Below are 11,582 nucleotides of genomic sequence, written 5' to 3' on the forward strand. Positions count from 1 at the left end.
AATGATTCTTCATATGCCAACTCATTTTGAATTGTATTTTTTTTCAAAAAAATATTATAGCTGTAGATGGACATCATGCCTTTATTTTACTTATTTATTTTTTATGTGGTGCTAAGGATTGAACTCAGTGCCTTGTACATGCTAGGCAAGTGCTCTGCCACTGAGCTATTGCTCCAGCACCCCCGCCCCATCTTTTTTTTGGAAGGGTGCTGGGGATAGAACTCAGGAGCAGTTAACTACTGAGCCACATCCCCAGCCCCTTTTTGTATTGTATTTATTTGCTTAGCATCTCGCTAAATTGCTGAGGCTGGCTTTGAACTCATGATCCACCTGCCTCAGCCTCCCAAGCTGCTGGGATCAGAGGCGAGCACCACTATGCCTGGCCCTTGAATTGTATTCTTGATATGTTAAATGTTAAGTTATGAAATTCTGGGTCTTGTTTAAATTTTACAGAGAATGCTGATTTTGTTGTTGTTGTTTAGCAGGCAACAGACCAAGTTAGGCTCAGATTACAATTTCCAACCCACCTCTACAGGTTAAGTTCCAGTGTAAGTTCCCATCTAAGCTCTTTTGGTACATTTTTTTGTCTTGGGGACTTGGGGGCTCTTCAGGTCTGTCCTGGCTGTGTGCCACCTGGTGGTTAGTCTACAACATGGCCATTAGTTAAATTCTAGTTTTCAGGATGCTAAGTAGGATTAGAATATTACATGTCTGGCCATGGAGTTAGTCCTGGAGTTCATAAACAACTTTTTGATATAATTTTTCATAGCACATGTGTGTCTGGTATCTTCATGAGTGTCTGGTATTTTCCTTTTCCCTGCAGCTCCCCTTATTGGTCTTGCAGTGACAAAAGAAGAGAAACATAGAAGAAGCAATGGTCTCCCATGCTATTGGAACTGCAACTCCACCAAATAGGAAGGAAGGTTTTGGTAACCTCACTGCTGCCATTACTGCTTAAGTATAAGGGAGTGGGGTAGGGGGCACAGATTTTCATAATTCCCTGAGTGTTAGGAGTTGCTATTTCTAGTCATCAAGTAAGAGCTAGAGTGTGTTTTCTGGAACCACCTCTGTCCATGCCAAGTGCTCATTTCCAAGTTTTGAGCTGAGTTAAACTGGGTGATACTGAAAGAATAAAATGATAAACTCATTTCCAATTCAGTGGAACTACAAATTCTGTTGTGTTTCTCCAGTAAACCCATTGTAATTTATTTTTCAGAATCTTCAAAAGTTGATGCATGTGTTCCATCCAAATTTTATAGTTGTTTTCTTTTTTTTTTAAAGAGAGAGAGAGAGAGAGAGAGAGAGAGAGAGAGAGAGAATTTTTTAGTATTTATTTTTTAGTTTTCAGCGGACACAACATCTTTGTTTGTATGTGGTGCTGAGGATCGAACCTGGGCCGCACGCATGCCAGGCGAGCACGCTACCGCTTGAGCCACATCCCCAGCCCTATAGTTGTTTTCAGTTGCAGAGAAAAAGTAGACTGTGTTTGCTTTGTGTCACCTGGAGCTGGAAGCCCTCAATAAATGTTTAATGACTTTTAAATAAGTAATAAATGTTCTGTCATCAAAATGAAATTAAGTTGTAAATATATTAAATCAATAACAAAAAAGATATGTGGGAAAATCTCCAAATGTTTTGAAATTAAACAATATAGTTGTAGGTCTCCTAAGATCAAGAGAAATTAAAAGATAAATTAGGCAATATTTTTAATTGAATGAAATTTTCACTTTACAACATTAAATGCTTATACAGTCATCTTGGGTATCAAGGGGGATTGGTTTCAGGACCTTCCTGATGATACCCAAATCCATGGATTGGCAAGACTCTTATATAAAATAGTGTACTATTTGCATATAAGCTCTGCAATCCCCCTATGCATTTTAAATCTTTACTTGTGATAACTAATAGAATATAAATCCTATGAAAAGACTTTTGTACTGTATTGATTAGGGAATAATGGCAAGAAAAAAGTCTGCACATAGTCAATACAGACATTTATTTATTTATTTTTTGCAGTGTTGAGGGTCACACTTCAGGCTTCATGCAAGCTATGCAAGTGCTCCCTCACTAAGCAACATCTCCAGCCCTTACAGTGTTTTTAATCTACTTGAATCCATGGGTGTGGAACCCTGGGGTACAGCGTGCTGACTGTACTTGGGAAGAAGTAAGGTCAAAATCAAAGAATTTAAGTTTCTATCTCAATAGATCAGAAGAAGAGCAGTTTATACTTAAAGGAGGAAAGCAGAGAACATAATGAAGAGCAGAAATCAATAAAGTAAAAAGAAACAAAGTGAGAAAAAAATACTAAGACCTTAGATCCCAGGAGAATTTGTGGAAACACCAGAGGGCAGTATTCCGTTTGCATGATTGTTACACCATTTCTTATAGGTACTCAGTTACTAAAATTATAGAATTTCATATAATTATAGGATTGGCACAGCATTTGCTAGTGTTTGCCAGAGAGTTATATTAGGAAAAGAAATTTGTCTGTTGTTATGACATACCATGATTATGATGGTTATTTGTATGGATACATATATTAAAACTTACAGAACTGGATACTCAAAATGGATGTATTTCACTGTATGTAAATTATACATCAAAAAGTTGATTATTAAAAAAAGTTGATTATAAATAAATAAGTAAAAAGAAAAGACAAAGCAATAGAGAAGGTAAGTGAATGGGGTGGGAATCAGGCTGGCATGGAAACAAGGATTAAATGTAGGTTAGAGTAGGCAATTTTATTTGGATGACTAAAATGTTCTAAAAGTGGATTTTGATGGTAGTCACACATCTCCACAAATTTACTGAAAAAAAATTTAATTGTATTTTTAATATAGGTAAGTTTAATTGTATATAAATTACATTTCAATAAAGATGTTAAAATAAAAAAAGTTGATTAAAAAAACTTAATGTGATACCATTTGACACTCCAAAGTGTCAAAAATAGAAAAGATAAAATCAATTGTTTCACAAAGTGTCAAAAATGGAAAAGATAAAATCAATTATTTCACAGTATGAGGAATAACTTACATTTTTGATGAAAGTTTAAATTGTTATAACCACATCAGAAAGTACTGGCAGTATGTACTATGTATATCCTATGACTCAGCAATTTCATTTCTGGCTAAATAAAAAATAAATGTATACATGAATTCACCAAAAGATAGGTACAAAAATGTTTATGATAGTGTTATTTTAAATAGTGAAAAACTGGCTGGGCTTGGTAGCGCATGCCTATGATCCATCCCAGTGTCTCGGGAGGCTGAGACAGGAGGATCTAGAGTTCAAAGCCAGCCTCAGCAAAAGTGAGGCACTAAGCAACTCAGTAAGATCCTGCCTATCAATAAAATACAAAATAGGGCTAGGGATGTGGCTCAGTGGCCGAGTGCCCCTGAGTTCAATCCCAAGTACCCCCAAAACAAAATTGAAAAACTGAAAATAAACCAAATGCTCATATATGGCTGGTTAGATTAATTAATTGTGCCATGCCTGTGATATGGAAAATCATGCAGCAATGGGAATGAATACATTGTGAACATGCAACAACATGGATGGGATTAGAAACATCATGTTACCTGAAAGAAGCCAAGCAAAAAGTGTGCTATTATACGATAGTTTTCATATATATTTCAGAACAGTCAAAATTATTGTATAGTGCTATATATCATCATGGTGGGTATCCTTGGGAAGGTATTTATCACTGCAAGTTAGTTGAGAGGCTTCTGAGATGCTGGCAACATTGTTTCTTGAACTTGATATTGGTTGCATGAGTTCATTTTGTGCAAATTCATTGAATAGTAAATTTATTATCTCTGTACTTTTAAGTGGACACTACATTTGAATAAAATTTACAATAAAATGAATATAATATAAATAAAATGATATAAAAATTAAGTACAATGTATGGGTGCCTGCTTTCATTGGTACTATTTAAAGTTTTTGGAGCTAAAGCCCTAAGATATAAAATGCTGTATATAAATGCAGGAATTAGTAAGAATAAGAGCATATGTTTTTGTTGCTGGATAAAAGATAAAAACAATGAAGTACTTTACATTAGCAACTTGTTAATTGTAGAAGAAACATCTATTAAATATTCTGACATTGTCCAGAGAATGAAAAGTCACAGACTATGAGAATATATTTGTAAATCACATGCCTAATAAAAGACTTGCATCTAGAGTACAAAAACAACTCTTAAAACTCATATGATAAGAGGCAACACTTCTGGAGAGGTAGAGTGAGGATTTCCAAACTCTGCTCCTCCATAAAAGCAATGAGAATACTAGGTAGAAAAATATCAAATATAGTTTTTTGCAGAACTCCAGAAATTAGCCAAAGGCTTGAAAAATTTGAACTAATTGCAAAAAGCATCTGAATTTTGATAGAAATAGTGAGTTTCATAGTAGTTTTCACTTCTCCTATTTCTGTTCTTTTTTTCCCCCCACAAATCTATGGAAGCCCTGAAAACCAATAGCCAAGCAGCTATGGTGGTTGTGAAAACCAGCAGCCTACTAACAACTGGAGGAGAAGAATAGGTTTGGAGCTATCCAAACATCTCCATTACAGGAGAATTATTATTTGACCTGTCTGGAAGCTCCCTGGAAACCCCCACTTGCAACATTCATCTTTATTGTACTCGACTCAGAGCTTGTTCACTGTAAAGAGCTTTTACCAGGGTATTTGTCAAAAACAATCTGACAATTGTTAAACACTAAAGCAGCTCATGACTGGGATAACAGCTGGGATAAACGAGAGGCTAACCAAAAAATTAAAAAGAAAAGTTGGGAAGTGCTATTTCCATAGTGGCTTTGAAAAACTCTAGTGTATTCTTGGGAATCTAGAAGGCCAGGCCCATGTGCAGGGCTGTATACATGCAGGAAGATCTGAGAAAATCACCATTTCTCACTTCTGGCTGACCTGAGGCTTTGCACAAGCAGGAAGTGAAAGCTAAAGGAGAGTTTTCACAGCTGTGGCCCTGAAGGCATGCCCAACATGTACAGGAAGCTCCCTGGCCAAGATTGGGAGACCTACTCCAAGGCGTTTAAGAATATCTTTGTGTAGTCATTAGGTATCTACTAAGCTAAAGAATCAGAGATCTCAGTGGTCACCCAGGACAAATACTGATTTTATAGAATTATTTCAGGAAAGTCACTAAGCCAAAAGACAGCAGCATCAGCCAAAGCAAATAGCAGTAGCAAACAACCCTGGGGAAGAGGGAATCTGATTTCCAAAATTGTCCCCCTGTCTGCCCAGTGCTGGACCACTCCCGAGGCAATACTGTCTGAGCTTCCAGAACTCCCTATGTGGCTGGCTAACACCATGTCAGGTCTCCCTCGGCCCAACTTTGCATGTCCCCCAAGCTTTCCCAGGTGTTGATCCCTAGTTAATAGCTCACTCCAGATTCATCTTGGCATGAGCTTCCAAAACCCCACTGTGTTAGTCAGCTTCCTTTCACTATAGAAAATCCCCTAATATATAAACTCATAAGAGAAAAGATTTATTCTAGCTCACAGTTTTAGGAGTTTCAGTTCATGATTAATTGCCACACTGCTTTGCACCTGTGGGGAGGCAGCTTTTCAAGACTACAGAGTGATTAAATGTGGCAAAATGAAATGGTCACCTCAGGACTGGGGAAAAAAAGAGAAAGAGGAAGGTATTGGGGTCTCTCTTAGAGGACATGCCCCACCCCCCACCCTGGTGAGCCAAAGCCTTTGTACTAGGCCTCACCTCTGAAGGGTTCTGCCACCTCCCAATAGCTCCAAACTGGCGGGGACCAAGTCTCAAGCACATGGGCCTATGGAGGATATGCCAAAACCAAACTGCAAACAACCAATGTTATGGTTTGGATATGAGGGGCCCTCCAAAAGCTCATGTGTAAGACAATGTAAGAAGTTTCAGAGAGAAGCGATTGGATTGTGAGAGTCTTACACCAATTAGTGAATTAATCTCTGATGGGATTAACTGATTGGTAACTAGAGGCAGGTGGGGTGTGGCTATGGAGAATATATGGGGTATCTGGAGTTGGAGTCTCTCTCTGCTTCATGATCACTGTGACATGAGCTGCTTCCCTCTGGGACACTCTTCAGCCATGATGTTCTGTCTCACCTTGAGCCCCAAGGATTGGAGTCAGTTGTCTATGGACTAAGACCTCTAAAACTGTGAGTCCTCAAATAAACTTTTCCTCCCCTACAGTTATGCTGATCAGACCCATTAGTCACAGCAGCGAAAAAACTGACTAAAACAACTAACATGTTTACCGGTACAGAAATGCTTCACAAATATATGATGGTACATATGATGAAATGAAACACATATGAACCCAATGGAGAACGGATGTGGAGAAAAATCCCTGATACATTGTGAATTCAATAATAAAAAAGGCAAGTTCTTAGAATGCAATTCAATTGAAATAGAAAATATAATCTCCAAGGTATCTGCTTTGCTTCTCTCTACTCTGGTTTCTTTTTCTTAAAAGGAATGTGTGTTTGGACTCAGGGCAGCCCCCTTAAGGGGACTGGCAGGGTTCATGGGATGAAATAGAAGCATGTTTGTGAGCACAGTGCAGGTGCAGAGAACCAATTCAGGATGTTTGGCAGCATCTCTTTTTCTCTCTCCTGGCTTTGTGATCTTGGATGTATAACAAAATGTCTCTGACTCTTCGTCTAAAATGCCTCCCAAGGTACTTATGGGAACTGATTGGTTAATAGAAGGGAAGAGTCTGGCATAATACTCTCACAGATTTGATGCTTAATAAAATTTATTGCTTTTCCTGACTCCTTCTCTCTCATTCTAGCCAGGTCATCCTCTTTATTCTCCATCCCCTTCTTACTTCCCTCTTGGTGGAGTGAGGAGAGTGAGTCTGGAGTTGGGGAGCTCCGTGGTGGAGGACTCAGAGGATGCTCAGATACTAGGGATTCAGGCTAGCATTAAACAAAAGCAAAGAATAAGCTCCTCTGGACCTGGCGCTACAAAGATGGAGACACCAAGAATTCTGGGAAATCCAGAGATAGGGAAGGAAAGGATGGTGGGGCAGAGTGAAAGGCAAGCCTGGTCCCTTCTGGTCCAGCTCTTTCTCACACATAAATAAAAATGAAGTAGTCAGGGGAGCTGGAATAATGAAAGGTGGTAGACACACCCTGCAGGATGAGAGCAAGCTGGTCCCCTGCCCAACTCCCCCACATGCCATCTGTGCCTGTGTTCCAGTTGAAATTTATTCTAAATATTATTTACTGTCCAAATTGAGGAAGAAGATCCCCAAATTCAGAATCCTGGGCTTTGGGGCACAAAGACCAATAGGAGTCCATCATCTATATGGCTCCTCCTATAGTCCCTCCCAGCCCAGCTCTCCAGGATTTAGTTCTTGCTGCTCTGAGTGACCTGCCACCTTGTAGTCATTGCTGCACAACGAGGCCACGAATCCAGACACCAGGCTTCCCACAGGTAACTGGGCTGGGGATGCCAGTGGGCCCAAGGAGACAGGGAATGGGTTAGAGGAAACAGGGAGAGGGGGCTTTGGGTCTTAGGTAGGAGAAAAGGGGAAGAATATGATGGGGGCAGTATGGTATTTAACAACCAAGTGGAGACTTGAGACTCTATTCCTGTCCCTGGATTCTAGATTGTATCATGCAGCCATAATCCCCAGTGACAGTTCCCATCTCTGGCCCAATTCCAGTCTGATCCTCAGCCCTAACTTCAGCCTAAGCCCCAAACCCAGCTCCTCTTGTAATGTTAACCTCGGCATCAACCCCAGATCCAACTTGAATCTCAACCCTGAGCCCAACCCCAAACTGAACCTCAGCCATATTCTATTTCCAGTTTCAGTGCCAAGCTTAGGTCCAGTTCCATCCATGGCTCCAAGGTGACTTCTGATGCCTAATTCTGGCATGTGTCACAGCCTCAAGTCCAGTCCAATTTTAGGCCCAGTCAAAGCAACAGATTTAGCTTCAACTTCACATCCAATGGTAAACCCAACTGAACTTGATTCTGGCCCAAAGCTCAATTCTGACTCCACTTGTAACCTGAACTCCAAACTCAGGCCCTAATCCAGGGCTCATTCTCCTGAGGAACCTCATTTCTTATGTCAGGTCCTCCCTGGTTTCAGCCTCCTCCTTGGCCATAGCACCCAGCCAGCCTGGGCCCAGGTCTCTTAGTTTCATCTCTCACAGACACGGAGGCTACATTAGTCCAAGCATGGTAATGAAGTATGAAGATCTCCAGCAATTAGGGAGTGAGGAGAAAAACCAGGAGATCAGAAAAGGTAAGAGGAAAAGAGAAGTGTCCTCTGCTAAGTGCACTCTTCGTATGTCTAGCAGGATTGCTACTGTCACATCACGTCTCACCTTTACCATGTGCAATGTTGGGTCTCCCACTTTGAGGGAGTCAGTCCTAGGACTCTGAGATCCCAATGTGAAGAGGACTCAAGGTCTTCAGAAAAACAGGGATAGGGAAGACCTCTGTGGACCTGGTTTCCTGTGCTCTATGGGGAGGGGATGAGAGGTATCCTTTGCAGGTAGTTGGAAATTTGTTCACCTGATCATATAGATGCAGGTGAACCTGCTATGGGTCTAGCTGACTCCAACACTGTCAGGGTCCTTGTGCTACCCTCCCTAGCTCTGATGATGAGACTTAACTTTTCTCCATTGTCCATGTCTAAGTCTGCTTATGTGCACTCTGGTTTCTAGGGGTGGGTATATGGGTCTCTCAGGGTATGAAAGTTTCATGTCGCTGGAGACTTGGTGCTGGTGGTGAGGGATCAAAGGCTTGGTCTGTCCTCACCCCATAGTCCTCCTCCTGCTCTCCCCCAGCATAACCCCAGAGAGTTCCCTGGGCCCCCTCCTCTGTCTCTGGTATGTCCTAGATCTCCCTTTTCCTGATACCCTTTGTCTTTCAGCACCTCCACCCCAGGTTGGCCTCTGGTATATCTGCTCTGAGCATCGCCTCATCCTGTTATCATTGGGCCTCAACTTCCTGCTGTTGGTGGCGGTCTGTGTGATTGGATCCCAAAGTGGGTACTCCAGGGGTACACAGAAATCATGGGGTACAGTGGTGGAGCAGGGATGGGGGTAATGGCAAGAACCCCAGCAGAAGCAATGATGGGCACAGTGGGACAGTGTGGGGCACCACTGAGGGGTCATAATTGGGTGGTTGATGAGAACAGTGGTAGTGAAGGAGCCATGATTGGAATGGCTGCTGGCTGTGTCACTTATTAGTTGGGTTTTGTAGTTGAATTTCTTCTCCTTCTTGTGTGATATTGGATAACCACAGTGCCTGCCCCTCTGGCTTGCTGTGAGGACTGAATGAGACAATGTGTGTAAAGGATCCTGCCTTGTGCTGGCAGAGAGGACCTGATCAATCTTAGTTCTGATCATCTCATCCCCTTCATCAGATTCCAAGTTACACAGGGACCTGGGCACCCTGAGGACAACTTTCAGCAATTTCAGTGTAGACACAGGGGCCAATGTCCAGGCACTGACCTCCCATGGTGAGCTGAGCTCAGGTGGGGTCTGGGCTGGGTGTATGTGTGTGTGGACTGACTCCTGATCTCAAGTCCCTGTTTCCTCCAGGTCAGAGCTTGCAAGAAACCATAACCTCTCTGAAAGCTGAGGTGGAGGATCACAGGCAGGAACTGCTGGCAGGTGAGAGACCTTGTTCTCCAAAAGCATATGGAAGGGTGTGCATGGGAGAAGCATCCTGGTGCTGAGCCCTCTCCCCCCTAGCCCACAGCTTGAACCAGAAGGTGGTTTCTGTGGAGAGCAGCTTGCAGAAACAGAAGCAGGAATTCAAAGCAGGTCAGATGGCTCTTACAGTGTACCTTGGCATGATGTATTTGTGGGAGCATAAGAAGATCCTAGTGCCTGAGTAGTGGTCACACCCAAAGTACTCTCATCAGTCCCCCTGTGTCTGTGTTTCAGGTCAATCTGAGGTGGTCCTGCAAGTACAACGATTGACAAAGAATGTAATATCCCTTAATTACCAGCTGGCCATCCTCAAGAACAATGGTGAGGAGCTGGGCAGGCTTGGCTGGCTCCACTTCACCATTGATGGTGCACTAGGCCATTCCTCAGCTCCTCCACCCCGTTTTTTTCCCTCAGGCTCTGCAAAAACCTGCTGCCCCCTTGACTGGTTGGAACATGAATGCAGCTGCTACTGGTTCTCTCAATCTGGCAATTCCTGGCCTGAGGCTGACAAGTACTGCCAGTTGCAGAACTCCCACCTGGTGGTGGTCACCTCCTTAGAAGAGCAGGTAAGCCTTGTAGCTCCTCTTATTGGCTGTCTGATGTAAGGGAAAGGTCATCAACCTTTTGTTTTCTTCACAGAAATTCATTGAGAAGCACATGGGCTCTGAGCCCTCCTGGATGGGCCTCACTGACCAAAATGGACCTTGGAGATGGGTGGATGGGACTGACTATGAGAGAGGCTTCAAGTGAGTATGTGTCCTCTCCTTGGGATTGATCTGGCTTCCTAGCCTGTGTTCTGGAAGGTGGGAGGAGCTCATGGGAATGTGGCTGAATCTGACCTCCCTGGGTACACAGCTATCTCTTGTCTGCAGGTACTGGAGTCCAAATCAGCCTGATGATTGGACGGAGCATGGGATGGGAGGAGGTGAGGACTGTGCTAGCTTTTCCAATGATGGTCGCTGGAATGATGATGTCTGCCGGAGGCCCTACCACTGGATCTGTGAGATAGAGCTGGGCAAGACCAGCTAGGAGTCTCCCTCGCCTTAAGCTGCCAAAGTCTGGGATTGGAAATCCTCCTATGTGGGAGTCTCCACCTTCTTGGAGATTTTCATCTAGGATTTTAAGAGTACAGTGATTTTGAAGGAGGGGGAAGTTGTAACCCATGATACTTTCTGCAGTGTGTGAAGCTTATTGTTGACTTCTCTCTCTTTTTTTTTAGGAATAAAAAAAAGAAATATATTTAAACATTCTGTTTAACAGCTGTCTGGTTAGTGGGCATTAGGAACTGGGAGGGGCCTGGTTGGCATTGGGAAGACTTGGCTTGGTCGAAGCATCATGAGAACTGAATGGGTTTGGGGCCAGATGGTCTGGTTAGGAGCCCAGTTTTGTTATTCTCAGGTTTTGAGCTTGGGCAAGTTATTCTGTTCTATGAAACTCAGCTACAAGACAGGCTTGTTAATGGAGACCACCCACTTCAGCAGAAACCCCAGGGTTGAACCCCCTCATTTGTTGAGTGCTTCAAAATACTTTAAAACTGACTGGTGTCTGCTGCTTCCATGATAGTAACCACAAGTTGCATTCAGAGACAGGTGACAAATACCATGAGTACATACAACCCAGAGTCCCTAAACACATGAGGACAACCTGGACCATGAAAGAGAAGTGACAACATTAATAGAATCAATAACCAAGTCTGAGAGTGAGGACAAACCAATTAGGACTTTCAAGACACATACAGAATTATTAACAAAAATGGACAAAGATTTTGTCCATAAATAAGACCTATACTAATTCCAAAAAGAAGCAGTGCTCTGACTGTAATAGAACAGTTAGAAATGAACTCAAAAGTACATTCTAAAAAGGATGTATCAACGTGTAATTTTCTCACCACCTTTCTAAATA

At 42.4% G+C, this 11,582-nt stretch overlaps 1 protein-coding gene across 6 annotated transcripts; it reads left to right on the forward strand.

Annotated features, from left to right (window-relative positions):
• Positions 1-6,053: 6,053 nt before the first annotated feature.
• Positions 6,054-10,925, forward strand: LOC139702354 (C-type lectin domain family 10 member A-like). 6 transcript variants are annotated; one of them, XM_071603339.1, is made up of 12 exons: positions 6,054-6,161; positions 6,269-6,383; positions 7,331-7,443; positions 8,088-8,260; positions 8,894-9,007; positions 9,389-9,484; positions 9,567-9,638; positions 9,720-9,791; positions 9,915-10,001; positions 10,095-10,246; positions 10,320-10,426; positions 10,553-10,925. In XM_071603339.1, exons 4-12 carry the CDS (start codon positions 8,194-8,196, stop codon positions 10,707-10,709), a joined length of 924 nt encoding a protein of 307 aa, XP_071459440.1. In that variant the 5' UTR covers positions 6,054-6,161; positions 6,269-6,383; positions 7,331-7,443; positions 8,088-8,193; the 3' UTR covers positions 10,710-10,925. The 6 variants fall into 6 exon arrangements, with proteins under 6 accessions (XP_071459440.1, XP_071459438.1, XP_071459439.1 ...); XM_071603337.1 differs by having other exon boundaries at positions 8,105-8,260; XM_071603338.1 differs by having other exon boundaries at positions 8,169-8,260.
• Positions 10,926-11,582: the final 657 nt, after the last annotated feature.

The sequence above is a fragment of the Marmota flaviventris genome, chromosome 17, assembly GCF_047511675.1.
Source record: "Marmota flaviventris isolate mMarFla1 chromosome 17, mMarFla1.hap1, whole genome shotgun sequence".
Taxonomy (NCBI): Eukaryota; Metazoa; Chordata; class Mammalia; order Rodentia; family Sciuridae; genus Marmota; species Marmota flaviventris.